Here is a 16,167-nt window from a genome sequence, read left to right on the forward strand (position 1 = left end):
CCGAGGGTTATAAATAACCTGGAGGTTTACATTTTCCAGGTCCTGAAAAAATCATTTCAGGGCCCGGAGACTGCTTGGGGACCCGAATGCTTTCAATAACCCGGGGGTTTTGAATTTTTAGTTTAAGGGACTGTATTCTACCTACCTAGGGGAGGCCGCTACCGATACCTGTTGGGATTTCGCATTCTGCCGCTCGGAAGCTGGCTACTATCGAGTTCCCGTGCTGCATGCTGCTTTTGCAGGAAGCCACTATCAGAGTTAGAGGGTCCTGGTATGGGTGAAAACCCAAGTGCCATGCTTACACTGCTTTCCTCGTCTGGAGAAACAGGATATTATAGGGTGCTCCCGGACTTTTGCACTTTTGCTCCCTGTTATTACAGTACTTTTGCAATTATACCTTGTGTCCCCTGTATTATTTTAGCACGTAGCGTTTTAATACAGGTACCTTTCACGTTTGGGTATTTATTTAGGTTGGGACCCCGATATGCCTGAGGCTATACAGAGTTTTTAGGTAGTATTGACGGCATACTCGGGCTTGCGCAGACACATTCCTACCTTATGTCTCATACCAGTATTGTTTTCATGTGGTCTTACCACTTTTTATTGAGGGTTGGCCAGGATCGAAGGACGCTTGGACCTGATTCAGCTCGTTTACCCCTTTAAGTATTATGGTATTCCTACCACCCCTTTATAGTCGGAACTATTTTATTGAATAAGCTTTGTCCGTAGACGTATCAGCGTACATAGGAGTAGGAATCCGTAATGCTTAAACAATAGATATAGAGAATATGATCCGGGGATCGATGTTAAAAATGATAAGCTCTGAGGTGCAAGGCATTCCAGCAATTGGATTGTATTTTACCTGTAGCGTCTTGCAGCCTGTATGCTCCTGCTCCCCGCATTTCGATTACCTTGTAGGGTCCCTCCCATCCTGGGTGAGTTTCCCAGTTGTTTTGTCTGCTCGTCGTAGGACCCAATCGCCTTGCTGAAAGGTTCTGGTTCTGACCTTCTTGTTGTAGGTCTTGGCTACTTCTTGCTGGTAGGACCAGTTTCTCAGTCGAGCAGCTTCTCTTTTTTCGTCGAGTAGGTCGAGACTCAGCGACATCAGCTCATGATTTTCCTCCTGAAAGGTGGTCCCCAAGACCGTGGTCTTCACATGCATCTTGGTTGGGATTATAGCCTCTGCTCCATATACCAACGCATAGGGGGTCTCCTGCGTTGCTGTCTTGAAGGTAGTCCGATAGGCCCAAAGGACTCTGTGTAGCTCTTCCGCCCAGTTTCCTTGAGAACCCTCAAAGCGTTTCTTCAGCATATTTACCACAGTCTTGTTTGTGGATTTCGCTTACCCATTAGATTGAGGGTGTCGAGGTGTAGCGAAGGAGAGTCTTATGTCCCAGTCTTTGCAGAACTCCTTGAATTTGTGGCTTGTAAACTGAGGGCCGTTGTCTGTAACAATTTCCTCTGGGACCCCGAACCGCGTGATCACGTGAGTCCATATGAATTTTGTGATTTGGAGGTCGGTAATCTTGCTGAGTGCTTCTGCCTCAACCCACTTTGAAAAACCTTCTGCCCCGGCGCCATGGGAAATTTCCCCACTATGTCCATGCCCCATTTCCTGAAAGGCCAGGGTGAGGTTATGGACTTGAGATTCTCTGGAGGTATTTTAGAAACTGGAGCGTGTCTTTGGCATTTGTCGCAGAGTCTAGCCTTTTGATTGGAGTCCTCGGCCATCGTGGGCCAGTAGTATCCCGCTCTTTTAGCTTTCAATACTAGGCTTCTTCTGCTGGAGTGAGACCCACAATCTCCCTCGTGTAGTTCCACCAGGATCCTAGCTGCTTCACGGGGTGTGACGCATCTCAGGTATGGGCCATAGAATGACCTGCGGTATAGCTTTCCCTGAGAGAGCCAGTATCTAGCAGCTTTCTTCTTAATTTTCCTGCTCTCATTGCGGTCTTCTGGGAGTATGTCATCCTCTAGATATCGGACTAAGGGAGCCATCCATGTTTCTTCCTCTTCAATGGCGGAGACCTCCTCGTTCGATGGCTCTACTAGGGTGGCCGGCCATTGGAGTACCAGCAAAGGGATACTCATCTGGGTGTGCGTCTCAATGGCGGACCCTAGGTTAGCCAAAGTGTCGGCTTGAGAATTCTGTTCTCTGGGAATCTGAGTGAATTTGCAGCTTTTGAACTTCTTGATGAGACGCTGCGCGACTGCCAGATACCGGATCATGCTATCGTCTTTAGCCTGGTATCCTCCTTGTGCTTGATTGATAATTAGTTGGGAGTCACTGTAAACTTGGATATTTTCTGCACCCAGCTGGTGGGCGAGCGATAATCCAGCGATCAAGGCCTCATACTCGCTCTCGTTATTCGTTGCTTTGAAGTTACATCTTACGGCTCTCGAGGCCGTGTTCCCTGTTGGAGACATGAGCACGATCCGTACTCCTGCCCCTCGAACGTTACTGGAGCCGTCTACATGCAAGGTCCATTCTCCTTCTTCTTCTACCCCGTTCCTGAGATGTATCTCCTGTTCGAGAGCCAGGAGCAGAGTTGGAGAGAATTCGGCTACAAAATCTGCTAGGACTTGGGAATTAATCCCCGTGGCTGGCCTGAAGATCACGTCGTATTCCCCAAGTTCGACTGCCCATTTTGCCAGTCCTCCGGAAACCTCAAGCTTGTGAAGGACCAGCTTTATCGAGAAGGAGGTAATGACCACAATTGGGTGAGCTTGAAAATAAGGCTGAAACTTTCGAGCGGCGACCATTAGGGCTAGGGCCAATTTCTCAAGATGGCTATAGCGGGTTTCCGCGTCCAGGAGGGCTTTACTCACGTAGTAGATTGCCAGCTGCTTAGTTCCCTTCTCGCGCCAGGACGGTGCTGACTGCATGTTCTGAGACCGCGAGATACAATAGCAATACCTAACCAAGGAAGGGTTTAGATAAAAGAGGAGGAGTGGTGAGGTAGGACTTGTCTCATGTCCCCGTTCCTGGAACTTGACACGGGACATAGACGTTTCAACAGAAACTGGACTGCTTTGGTTCAGATCATGGGAATTGATCGTGAACAAGCTGTAATGAAGTGAATGATCAGGATGGATCATGAGAAAACTAAGTCTATGCCTGAAAATAGACCAAGGGACTTAGTAAGATTGAATAAGATGAAGAGAGCAAGCTGGACGAGTGATGAGACAGCTGGACGATGCGAGAATGCAGCTCGGTCAACTGGGCAAAGCTCGGACAAGCTCAGTGTAGCTCACATCAAGTTTGGCCAGCTCAGCTAGCTGGACTACTAGCTCATTCAGCAGGGTTAGCTGGGAGTCAGCTCAGCTCAGCTGGATGGAGTGTTGAAAGCTCGGACCAGTGTGTCAGTTTTGGGAAGTTACAGGGCCGGTTGGTTGGTCAATGATGGCTATGGGCCGGTGAGCACTTGGGATCGGACCAGGGGCTTGGGCAACCAGCCTGGGCTTGTGTGTGACGTGTCTAGGAGCAGTTAGGCCTGTCAGGGACGTATGGTAACTGCCATAGGCGAAAGGGTGCAATCTGTACCATTAATTAAATCAGTGGACATAAATGAAACCGAAGGGATGCAATGGTTAGAAAAGTAACCACCCCTTCTTCTATAAAAGGCAGGCAAGTATGTGCCTTTGCAGGATGCCAGGGCTTCTTCCTAAACCCTGAAACACAAAGAAAACCAGAGAAAAAAGGAGGTATGGTCGGATTAAAAAATCCAATACCGAAATTGGTGTGGAGGCAGCAAAGAGGCAGTTTTGTGAGCAATCAAATGGGAAGTTGTAACCGACCCTTTGATGGTGTTTGATCATGGATGATCACGTCCTAGGCTTCCTATATGTCTTGGGAACACACGCAAATGGTCAGGAGAGAAGGGAGAAGGCCGGAATCCACTCTCAATGGCATGAACAGCCTCGAAGGCGGATGCAGTGTAGAAAGTGGTTTCATGGAAGTTCCCTGGAAGGAATGATGGGTGCGACCCATGAATGGATCTTATCAATACTGGAAGTATATGATAAGGATTGATAGAGGCATACACTAAAGGAGCATGGCTGAACATAATAAGGAAAGGCACATGATCTAATCAGATCATGTATAAGGTAACGGATTTCACTTTCCAGTTTATATTTCTGTCTCTTGTGGTGTGATCCAGGCCAAGTATAGCACGCCCCTTGAAGACCATATATTGTGAGGTAAACTATGTTTACATGGAGTAGTCAGTTGGATCAGACTTGATGGCACTGAACCATGGCCTTGCCCAGTTCAGGAATGATGCCCATGGGCTTAGCCGGGCTGTTCATGGTCAGGATCCATATGATCCGGGTCGATTCATTGGATTCTGATTATGAGAATCTCTTAGTTGAGATTTATCATGAATTTACATGAATTTTAATTAGTTTTTGGAGTACTATCGAAATTGGTCAGATTTGGGCCTGATGAGTAACTTGATGTTTAGATAAGGAACCAACCATACAATGATAGATCCTTGTGTTAGGTTATCTGATCATATGCTTGAGTGTTGTGATATGTTTTTCACTTATTATCATTGGTCATAAGGAATGTTAGTTATCAACCTTGGTGTTGGTAAGCTATGTGTAAAGCATTGGCTAAGAACCATAAAGAAGAGTTTAGCTAGTACTTGGTGGTGTGGACCATAAGTACTGAGCTTGGGTGTTATTATTCAAGGAAGGCCGTGTGTTATATGGTCTTGGGAAAGGATGGACGACCTGATCCATTGGTGATGGAATAAGGTGTCAGCTCTGATTGATCAAAGGATTCACCAGATGTTAGAGCAAGATTTATCCGCTCCATTGGGACATGGTTCCATGGCCGGTTGGGTAAGTGTGAAGACTCATCAGTTCTGAGTCATGTGGGGTGGTTGGTTGATTGATTTAGGATCTGATGGGCATTACTAGTCCATGAGAGGACTTGACATTGTTAGTCCATGAGCTGGACTTGGTATCATAAGCTGATAAGCTAAAGGATGTTGAATGAAGTATGAGCCGGGAAGGGCCAAATGCATGTCCTTAGCTGTTTGAAGACTTCTCAAGGGTTACTTAAGTCAGTGGGGATGGTTGGCTGAATGAGTTAATGTGTAAAGGAGCTGGATGCAGTATATGGCAGCTGGCCATAGCTGGGTCTTAGCTCAGTTCGAGTGTGACAGCTCGATCAGCTGGTTTACGAGTTCATTCAGCTAGAGCAGCTGGGCCGATGAGCTAACAAGCTCCATGGATGTGGCTAAGGTATGATCTAGTAACTCTTGCTTAGTTCTAGATAAAATGGACTAGGGGAATGGAACCTCAGATTCGTATGACTTGATTCGGGTCTAGGATCGACCTTTGAGCTAGCTGGTAGTTGAGAGTACTAACCATTAGCTAAGGTGATTCGACCGGACGAGTATTAGATTGGTTACAGAGCAATGGATGATAGATGTTATTCCCTGCGTATGTGTTGTATTGATCTAAGCTAGGAAAGACTATGGTTGTCTTGAGCTAAGATATGAGTTAACCCTCGCCTATGGGCGATGTTTTAAATAAAGGGCAAAAATTTTGAGAGGTTCGGTCAGGGTATGGACCGAGCGACGTGAGGCATCGACCGCGGCCTAGTTGGCCGGGATCTGGTCTTACACCTTGAGCTCGTGGAGAGCCGATTCACACTTCTTGGTCCACTTGAAATCCTCTGGGTTCTTTAGGGTTTCAAAGAAGGCATGGGATTTGTCGGAGAGTCTGGATATGAATCTGCTCAAAGCTGCCATCCTACCGGTCAGCTTCTGGACTTCTTTTGATGTTTCTTGGAGAGGGAAACGAGTGGATGGCCTTGATCTGCTTTGGATTGGCTTTGATGCCCCGGTGGGTCACGATATACCCTAGAAATTTTCCGGAACTGATGTCGAATGAGCACTTGGCTGGGTTGAGCTTCATGTTGTATCTTCGGAGGGTAGAGAAGGCTTCTTGTAAGTGCGATATATGATCCTCTGCTTCCAGGGACTTTACCAGCATATCGTCGATGTAGACTTCCATAGTTTGCCCTATCTGATCCGCGAACATCATATTTACCAGCCTCTGTTACGTCGATCCGACGTTCTTCAGACCGCAGGGCATGACCTTGTAGCAATAGATCCCTCGGGACGTCATGAAGGAGGTCTTCTCTTGGTCTTCGGGATGCATGAGTATTTGGTTATAGCCGGAGAAGGCATCCATGAAGCTCATTAGTTGGTGTCCAGCCGTGGCATTGACAAGCTTATCGATATGAGGCAGAGGGAAGGGGTCCTTTGGACAAGACTTGTTGAGGTCTGTGAAATCAATGCAGACTCGCCATTTTCTATTCTTTTTCCTGACTACGACCACGTTGGCCAGCCATTGTGGATACTGAACTTCTCGAATGAACCTCACTTTCAACAAATTTTTGACTTCTTCGTTGTTTATAGTATCTCTTTCCGGAGCAAACTTCCTTCGCTTATGCCTTATAGGTTGGTGCAGGGGATCTACTTGCAGCTGGTGCATAATGATCTCTGGGTCGATCCCGGGCATATCAAAGTGGGACCACGCGAAGCAATCGGAGTTTGATCTAAGGAAGTCTATTTGCCTTCTTCTCAGCCCCTCGGAGAGTTTGGAGCCGATCTTGAGGTTACGGGTCGAGTTTCCTTTGATCAATGGCACGTCATCCATATCTTCAATCTCGGGTTCTTCCGTATGTGGAGCCCGAGGCTTGCTTTACGAGGTTGGAGCTACCTCAGCCTGTTTCTTTAGAGCGACCTGGTAGCAGTGGCGAGCCGTTTCCTGATCTCCTTTAATCGCTCTAATGCCCCAGGGTGTGGGGAATTTTATTATTTGATGGAGAGTTAAGGGGACTGCCCCCATGTCGTGAATCCATGCTCGGCCCAGGATCCCGTTATAGGAATAGTTGCAATTGATGACTAGGAACTTGGTGTGTAAGTTGACTCCTTCAGCGTAGGTAGGGAGGATGGTTTCCCCCGTTGTTCGTTTGATTTCTCCGCTGAACCTGATGGGGGGGGTCGCTTTACGTATCAGGGCGTTCTGGAAGATGATGTTGCAAGAGCTACCACTGTCCACCAGTATCCTCTTGACCAGACATTTTGCTATAGTAAGTGATATGACGAGGGCGTCATGTTGTGGAACCAAGACCTTCTCTCGTTCTTCGGCAGTGAAGGCTATCTTGTCTGTCCCAGGGTGTTCCGATTTGATGGTTTCAGGGTCGTCCCCTACACCGTTGGTATTCTTCTTGACTGCGGGGTGGCTTATATCACCTGCCTCCAGTCCTCCGGATATGACGTGGGCTTGATGTAGTTTAGTTTCCTGGCTTCGCAAATCGCCGGGTAGCCCCTGGGGCTCGGCTTTTCTTCGAACGGCTTCGGACAGTTTGTCGTGCTCATCCATCGCCATCATCACGTAGTTAGATTACCCCCCTCCTTCTAGCGCCAAACTGTTAGGGGATTTTTGTGTAGGCTCTTTTAGAGTACCACAGAACGATGGATAAGCTGGTTTTTATGAAGTGTTTGTGTATGTTTCGTGAGGATTTAGTAAGATAATGAAGATATAGGCTTGAAGAGATTTTTATTAGATAGAACAAGCAAGAATAAGCGAGGTTACAAAGTATTAGGTAAGAACCCTTATTCTAGCCGTCTAGTTCTAATCTCTAAGCCTTGGAGAAGTCGATCCCTTGCTTTAGGGATTTAGAAGCTCTTATATAGTCGTCTTGAAGTCGGTTTGATTTAGGTTAAACTCTTCCATATTCGGAAAAATCGAAGATTCTCCTTCTCGGAAGTTTTCCATTTCTTGGAAGGGAGGTTGGTCCCTGGGACCAATCCTAGGGTTCCTTTTAGCGGGGACCTAGAGCGTTCCTTTATCGGGGACCCGGGGGCCTGGGTCCTGCCTGGAGGCTGGAGAAAATGATATCGGGGTATTTTTCCCCAACAGCCGGGAAGATCAAGAAGCGAGGCGCAAGGTATTTTATCTCCCAGGAGAAGCTGTACCGGAGATCTTTCTCTGGCCCGTACTTGAGGTGTGTCACACCCCGAGAAGCCGCTTGAATCATTATAGAACTACATGAAAGAGATTTTGGATCCCACTCTAGCGGCAGAAGCCTGGTGCTCAGAGCCAGAAGGGTAGGTTACTTCTGGCCCACGATGGCCGCCGACGCCGACAGACAAGCCAAGCACTGCGACCAGTGCCAAAGGCACGCTCCAGTCTCCAAGCTTCCCCCGGAGAACCTCAAGTCCATAAGCTCACTGTGGCCCTTCAGACAGTGGGGCATGGATATAGTAGGGAAATTCCCTATGGCGCCGGGGCAGAAGGTCTTCCTTCTGATAGTCACTGACGACTTCTCCAAGTGGGTCGAAGCGGAAGCACTCAGCCGCATAACAGATCTCCAGATCCGCAAATTCCTGTGGACCAACGTAATCACTCGCTTCGGGGTCCCCCACGAGATCGTCACTGACAATGGACCCCAGTTTACGAGCCACAACTTCAAGGAGTTCTGAAAGGACTGGGGCATAAAACTAACTTTCGCCACACCCTGACACCCCAAGTCTAGCGGACAGGCTGAGTCGACGAACAAAACCGTGGTCAACATGCTTAAAAAGCGACTGGAGGGCTCTCACGGGAAATGGGCTGAAGAACTAAACGGAGTCCTCTGGGCTAGAGATGAACATAAGAATAACGGTCTCCGGATCCACCTCTCAGGAGGAGAACAATTATCTGATGGCGCTAAGCCTCGACCTACTCGACGGAAAAAGATAGGCCGCTCGGCTAAGAAACTGGTCATACTAGCAAGACGTTGCCAGGACGTACAACAAGAAAATCAGAACCAGGACCTTCCAGCAAGGGGATTGGGTTCTACAACGAGCTGAAAAAACAATGGGAAACTCACCCCCGTGTGGGAAGGACCCGATAAGGTCATCGAGGTGCGGAGAGCAGGCGCCTACAGGCTGCAAGATAGCAAAGGTAAAATACAACCCAACTGCTGGAATGCCCTGCACCTCAAAGCCTATCATTTTTAATACGGTCCCCGGACCATGATTTCTATACTACTATATACTATTTAAGCATTATGATTTCCTACTCCTATGTATGCTAAACGTCTCCGGACAAAGCTTATAATAAAATAGTTCCGACTATAAAGACAGAAGGGAAATCATTATATTTAAAGGGGCATACGAGCTGGATCAGGTCTCCAGAGACCCCCGATCCAGGCCAACCCTCGCAAAAAGTGGCACGACCACAGTGGCACTCCCACAAAAAAAAAAAAAAAATCAAAACGGGTGTGAGACATAAAGCACGTGCTCGAATATGCTGTCAAAACTACCTAAAACCCCTGTGCAGCCAAAGGCGCATCGGGGTCCCTAGAGTACCAATGTGAAAAGTACCTGTATTAAAGCGCTACGAGCAACACAATACAGGGAACACATGGCATATATTCATTGCAAAAGTACTGTGAAATAGATGGAGCAATCAAAATCCTGCTTCTCCAGACGTGGAAAGCAGCGTAAGCCTGGCACTTGGGTCATAACACCCACAGCAGCACCTCTAAGCCTGGCAGTGACTTCATGCAGAAGTAGAATACATTATAGGAACTCGATAGTGGTCAGCTTCTGAGCGGCAGAATGCGAAATCCAAACAGGTACCGGTAGTAATCTTGGCTAGGAAGGCGGAGTACGGTCCCTGTGAAAAACCAAGTATTCCGGGTTCCCAAGGAACCCCGGGCCCTTATGCAAGCCCCCGATCTCAAGAGGAAACCCAAGGTTTCCCACATGATTTCGGGTCCTATGTATAAAATCTAAGGAAGAACCTCTGGGTTTCCCTATAGCCTTCGGGTTTCAATCAAAGATCTCGGGTCTAAGGAAGAACCTCTGGGTTCCTATGTGGCTTCAGGGTTCCAAAAATAAAAAAGAAGCTAGAACCCTTGTGCAACCTAGGGCTCATCGGGGTCATTACAACTTCAAGAACCTCCGGGTTCCAGTCAAAAGATCTCCGGATCTAAACCTCCGGGTTCCCATATGGCCTCAGAGGTCTATGTATGTCTTCAGAAAAAGGATAGAACCCATGTGCAGCTTAAAGCACATCGGGGTCATTACATCCCTAAAGAACCTCCGAGTTCCCATGCGACCCAGGGTCCAAATACAAATATCAGGGTACCAATACGATCTACGGATCTAAAGGAGAACCCCGCATTCTCATTTGACCTCAGGGTCCAGTTACATTCTCAAAAATCTCTGGGTTCGAACTACGATCTCCGGATTTATCATAGAATCTATGGATTCCTACACCGCCTCCGGGCTTAAGTCTCGGTCCCAGGATTTAGAAAAAAGACCTCCGGATCTCCAAAATGATTCCGGGAGAACCTTCGGGCTTCTCCGCGACCTTCGGGTCCCCAGACGACCCTCGGGTACTCATGCAACCTCCGAGTTACAAGATCACTCTCCAGACTCCAATAGTCCATATTCTAGCTCGAAACCTCCTGGTTTATAGCCTATATCCCTGGATCCCATCATTCAACCTACGAAAAGAGAGGGATCATAGACTACAACGTCCCACCTCGATCGAGAAACAGGCGTAAAGATATCCTCTTAAAGAAGAAACATGCAAAACGATACTATCAGGAGCGTGCGAAGCAACAGCAAAAACTAAATAAACGGGAAAAACCATGAAGCATCATTATTCATAAAATCAAGGAGGGCTATAAAGAGCCTTTATTCAGAAAGAGGGCCCCTCCGAGAATCGCGACCCCACAACAGATCTCGAGGGGGGGGGGGGGCAGCGGGGGGGCAGCCTGAGAGAAGCTCCCCGATTGATGGTTAAGACCTCCAGACAGGAACAGATGATGCCGATACTCTTCTTATGGATTACAATGATCCACACGCCTCTCCAGCCACTCCTTCATAAGCTCCCATCTAGCCGAGGCTTTCACCTGCTGAACTAGTAGGTCCCGGCGAGCCATCTTGTCCTACACCTGACTACGAAGAAGGAATACCTCGCTAGTCAATCTCCAGTGAGCGTCCACCAGAAGGTCACAGTTAGGCAAAATATCGGCACTTGTCGATGAGACGGAAGACAGACCATTGGCCGACAAAGCAGCCCTCGCTAGTCTTGGCGGAGGTGTAACACCCCCGAACCGTCCTAGGCATAGGTCGACCCATCGGCCAACAATCAAACAAGAACATGACTGACTGTCCAACCCAACATCATGGTCCGGAAACGCTACATGACGGGCTAGGGACAATCCGGTCAGAGTCATAAAATTTACTCCACCAGTTCGTCCACTAACACATCGCGCTGACTTAATGCTGAAGGCTTTGCAACCCTTACCCAAAGTTCACGGTTCCGTTAGATCAAGGCCTAAGGTTTTTCAACCCGTACCACGACCTAACGTTGTGTTAGACCGGACTAGTCAAATATCAGAGTACTCATGAAGCGCATATAAAACATTTACTTTATTGATTCAATAAATATCCATACATTGAAATAATTCAAGACTGGGCCCGGCCTAATGCCAAATCGATCCAACAAAACACATAACGCAAAACCGTTTACAAAAGGCATGAAATCTACTCCGGCGGTCCTAACGTCTAGCACCAAGCTATCCGACCATCCTTACCTAAAGCGACCTGCAAAAAGGACAACGGAGTTGGATGAGTAACCTAATGTTACTCAGCGAGTTACAATCCCCAACTAACAAATACAACCCCTCGCTATCCCACCCCAAACAATCTAAAGCGAGAGGTTCACCTAATAGCACAATTCAATAACATAAACAATATCAGAAATACGCAGCGGTAAACGATAGCAAGATAACTAGCATTATGCTAATTACCAGCTCATCACCAAACACAACCTCAAATTAAACCAGGGTTTAACAACCCGAAACACGATATAATATATATAACAAACCCGGGCCCTGGTGACGTTAGGTTCCTCCTTCACTATCGGCAATATCCTATCTTCCTACCACAAAGGCCTAAAGAAGGAACTTTCAACCGACCGCGGCCCACAGTCCTTCGGGTCACCGCGCGACAGCCAACAGTCCTTTGGGTCACTGCCACATTACACCATCGTGTAATCACTCAGCCATAGGCCATGACCCCGTCTATCTGAGTCTTTCCGATCCAGCGAATAAGGGGTTTCCTTGAACCCGCCGGGTACGAGGTCTGAAGGAACACTAACTCACCCCAATATGCCTAGCATTGTGGGTTACACAAATGCTATCAGCCAATACATGAATAACACTAAACCCGGTAAAAATAACACAAGGTTCCTAGCATTAATCACACAATCAACACATTCCACCTCAAACATGCCTAGCATTGTGGGTTACACAAATGCTATCAGCCAATACATGAATAACACTAAACCCGGTAAAAATAACACAAGGTTCCTAGTATTAATCGCAAATTAACACAATCAATCATATTACAACAGGAGATCAGGAGTTAGCTCGCTCGGGATAAATAAACAAAAGATAGATGAACGAGATAGCATAAAGACTAATTCCAGAATACCTAACTCTCCACAACTTAGCGATATCATCTAAGCATTCCGCATTCGCTAACTAACCAATCAACCTAACCATTAGTGCTACTACGGTTCTCAAGCATGCCATCAACTCAATCAACATAACCTCAATTATTAACTAGTCAACCGTTACTCTGTTAGACCCGGCCTCCTGCCATGATCCAACTTCCAAGTAACGGGATCCTGCATGAAAACAACTCATCAATCAATTGATTATAACTCATAGTGTTCTTTGCCGATAAGCAGCTGGTTGATCGGAGAAGACTTGGCCAAAACCCAATTGACGACATGACTGGAGTGGACTGGACTGATCTTGTCTTTGAAACAACCTTGGCTTCAGCATGAAGAAACTGACAGGCCTCGACAGGCTGATCTGGACTCTGACAGAACCTCCTCTAGCTTCTTGACAGTTCTTCGGACTTCCCGGCGGAGTATCGAGCAGAACTTCGACTGATCTGAACCTGTAGAACTGAAATAACTCCGGACAGCATCTCTTGTTGATCATCAAAGGAACTGAGTGGCCTAGACGAATTCAGTTGGACAGAACCGTCCCTAGGCGCTGACTCGAAATCAGTAGAGAACTGACTTCGCAATCTCTCTAAAATTCTCGAAATAGATCGGAAACTCTTGCTTTCTTTTTATACTTTTCTCTCACGTTTTTAAGGTGGTTTGGACAGGTCTGGATGTTATGAAATGAGCTGGGGTCATGGGCTATTTATAGAGACAGCAACCAATCAGCTTCAGGTTGGTGGCAGCCCGTGTGTCGCTTCGCATGGCTCCGGACGCATGCGTGGCAGCACCTTGTGCTCCACATGGCTGGCTGCATGTCCAGGACACATGCAGGACGCCACCAATCCTCCCAGATGTCAGGATACATGACTAGAACTCATGCAAGGCGCCACAGCAGCACACACATGTCGATCAGCATGCTTCGGTTGCATGCGCGGAACGTGCTTGGTCGATCCACCTCGTGCTTCTACATGTCAGGCTGCATGTACAGCTTCCATGCACGGCGACACCTCGAGCTTCGAGAGACACTCAGCTTGTTAGATGATTGACACCACGTTCTGAACCCATGCAACGAGCCACCTCGAGCTTCTCGGTTCATTGGCCTCATTTCGGTCCTTCCGGTAAATTTCTGATCCGCAATTTAACCCCAAATATTTTTCCGCTCCCGTTCTGATGGTCTGAATAATTTTCATAAACTCCAAAATATTTCTGACCTTGATGAAAAATATCCCGAGCCTCCGGCTTCCTCGAAAAATTTCATAATACCAAAATTAGGGTTTTTGCCCAATTTCGGGTTTTCCCGTCGTCCTTCGATCCTGTCGTGCTTGCTTCCCGTCCTGCTTAATTCCCGTCCTGCTTCGAATGTCTTCGAATAATATTCCGCTAAAGTTTCGCAGAAAACTTCGTGCTGCAGAAACGTCGTTCTTCTTAAACGTCGAGCTTCTAGAATGTCGTGCTTCCAAAAATGTGATGCTTCCAAAACGTCCGTCTGATCAATCTAAGACATCTTCTAACTATGGCCGAGCAACTTATTCGACTCATAGTTCACTCACGATCAATTCTTCGACACACCTCGTACTTCAAAACTTCGCGATCCATCCTTATCGCCCGCGACTCGACCACCAAGTTGATGTTCGACCAATTTTCTATTTTCTTCGAATCATGTCAAGTTTCATGTGATCAAAACTCAACATTCCTCCAAATACGTAGACTACCAAAAGTTTGGCTTCAGATTCTGACTTTTACACTCTCGACCATTTTATCCCGAAGGGCGGGGTATTACAGGAGGAGTATAAGAAAGACGCTGCTTCCGCGCTTTAACCTTCTGATACTCGTCATAGACAACCGATACTGGGAACCTCGCCACGTTCCCTGGAAAAAGTATTGTAAGAAATAAGCAAGACAAAGTCTTACCGGGTAGAAAGGGAAAGCTTACCCCAAACACGACTATGAGGCAAGGCTTCTCGGCTCATCAGAAAGGTCACCGAGCGGAATCGTCGAGGAACTCTTGTTATAAGCTTCGCTACTGCTTCTCCAGCAAAGGAAACTGGGCGGGACACATCTGACAAAGCAAGAGCTAAAATATCAAAATCGGGCTCCCGAAGTGATGGTAAAATTCGAAACTCAGAAGGAGAACTTACCAACGGTACGCCAAGACGTAGGATAACCCACCAGCTCCTGGATCTTCATGATCACGTACTGGCTATTCCAACCGTCTCCGAAGGGGTGATTACCCCTGACACCCCTCGAAGGTTGCTCGAATAAGAGTATAAAATCTCATGCACCCCGACAGAAAATCCGTGGAGTTCTCCAAGTACTTGGATGGCCATTAAAGTCCTCCAGGTCAGAGGAGTAAGTTGATAAGGACAGAAACCAAAGAAAGATGAAATTTCGCCTATAAGAGAAGGGATAACGCCCCAGAAGCATGCTTCCAGATATGCCTCATAGACAGCCAGCTCACCCGCTCCCCATCCGGAGCGCGCTCGAACTCAGTCGGACTCCTCATCCCCACTGAAGGATGAATCACGTACTTCCTCCTCATGTTAACCAGGTCCCCCTCTCGGATCTCAGAACGGGGACCATCGTCGAAGAAACAAGAACAGAGCCTTCTCAAGGGCGCCATCGGAACCGCTTCACTATCAGCCTCCGGAACGTCTCCCTAAGTGGGAACAGGGGATAAGAAAGGATCGGTAAAAGGACGACGCGGCCTTGGAAGACCACCCACAAGCGAGGACGGAAACAAAAGAAGCTCGGGGTTCATCTTTCACAACTAGGAACCAGCGCTAGAGTTGGGTTGAGGCCAGTTAGGAGGTATCGCGAATCCTTATATATATCCGGATCATTCCCTTTTTCGCGGATTAGAAAAGAAAGTAAGGATGTTTCCAAATATCCTGAAGAATCCGCGACATAAAGGATAAGCGGCAAAAAGGAAACCCGATCCTTGCAAATAAAAAAAAAGAGGGAAAACCCTTCCCACAAAAAGGAAAGCTTCGAGAAAATACACATTTTTGAAGAAAAAGAAGAACATCTGGTATCATCAACCAAATAGGCCCCCACCCCCTAGTCTATCTTCTACACATCAGCACATAAGCTCCTCCTCAGGAAACATCATAGCTCCATGCTCCACCGTCTCCAAGACCCCATCAGAAGCCCAAAGCTTCCCCTTTTCCGACAAGAAACCGACAGTTCAAATAGCACCGGACCCGGGTCAGGAGGAAGGGAACCGGTCCTCCCCCGGGTTCAGAGTGTGGTTCCGGCCTGAGTGGAACCCGGGATCGCAAGATTACTGGAGCGATGTCCTGCCTGAGGGAAGCCTGCTGAGAATGAGCAACTCCGGTTGACTTTAGTGCACATGTTATTCCCCGAGTTCGATGATGAAATCGAACAATAAGGGGCAAACTATTGGGGAAAAATACTTTGGTATTGAATTCTTCCAGACCCCAGGCAGGACACCTGTAAGACCCGATCCCGGCCTACTAGGCCGCGGTCGATGCCTCACGTCGCTCGGTCCATACCCTGACCGAACCTTTATTTAAAACATCGCCCATAGGCGAGGGCTAATTCAGATCTTAGCTCAAGACTACCAAAGTCTTTTCCTAGCTTAGATCAATTCAACACATACAC

At 47.5% G+C, this 16,167-nt stretch overlaps 2 protein-coding genes across 2 annotated transcripts; both read right to left on the reverse strand.

The window, feature by feature from the left end:
* Nucleotides 1-1,482: 1,482 nt before the first annotated feature.
* On the reverse strand, nt 1,483-3,006 carry LOC106330631. Its single transcript, XM_013769070.1, has one exon. It carries the CDS (start codon nt 3,004-3,006, stop codon nt 1,483-1,485), a length of 1,524 nt encoding a protein of 507 aa, XP_013624524.1.
* An 809-nt stretch (nt 3,007-3,815) lies between these two features.
* Nucleotides 3,816-6,027, reverse strand: LOC106330632. The gene is made up of 2 exons (XM_013769071.1): nt 5,768-6,027; nt 3,816-4,059 (listed from the first exon to the last, which is right to left on the reverse strand). Exons 1-2 carry the CDS (start codon nt 6,025-6,027, stop codon nt 3,816-3,818), a joined length of 504 nt encoding a protein of 167 aa, XP_013624525.1.
* Between the last annotated feature and the right edge of the window lie 10,140 nt (nt 6,028-16,167).

This window comes from Brassica oleracea, chromosome C3 (genome assembly GCF_000695525.1).
Source record: "Brassica oleracea var. oleracea cultivar TO1000 chromosome C3, BOL, whole genome shotgun sequence".
Classification (NCBI taxonomy): domain Eukaryota; kingdom Viridiplantae; phylum Streptophyta; class Magnoliopsida; order Brassicales; family Brassicaceae; genus Brassica; species Brassica oleracea.

Excerpts from the sequence above, each read along its gene's own strand:
- LOC106330631 (XM_013769070.1), bottom strand. The coding sequence starts at position 3,006 with ATGTCCCGTGTCAAGTTCCAGGAACGGGGACATGAGACAAGTCCTACC.
- LOC106330632 (XM_013769071.1), bottom strand. The coding sequence starts at position 6,027 with ATGGAAGTCTACATCGACGATATGCTGGTAAAGTCCCTGGAAGCAGAG. Across the intron at positions 4,060-5,767 it reads AGAAGTCCAGAAGCTGACCG|CCATGCTCCTTTAGTGTATG; the intron begins GTAGGATGGCAG and ends TATTATGTTCAG.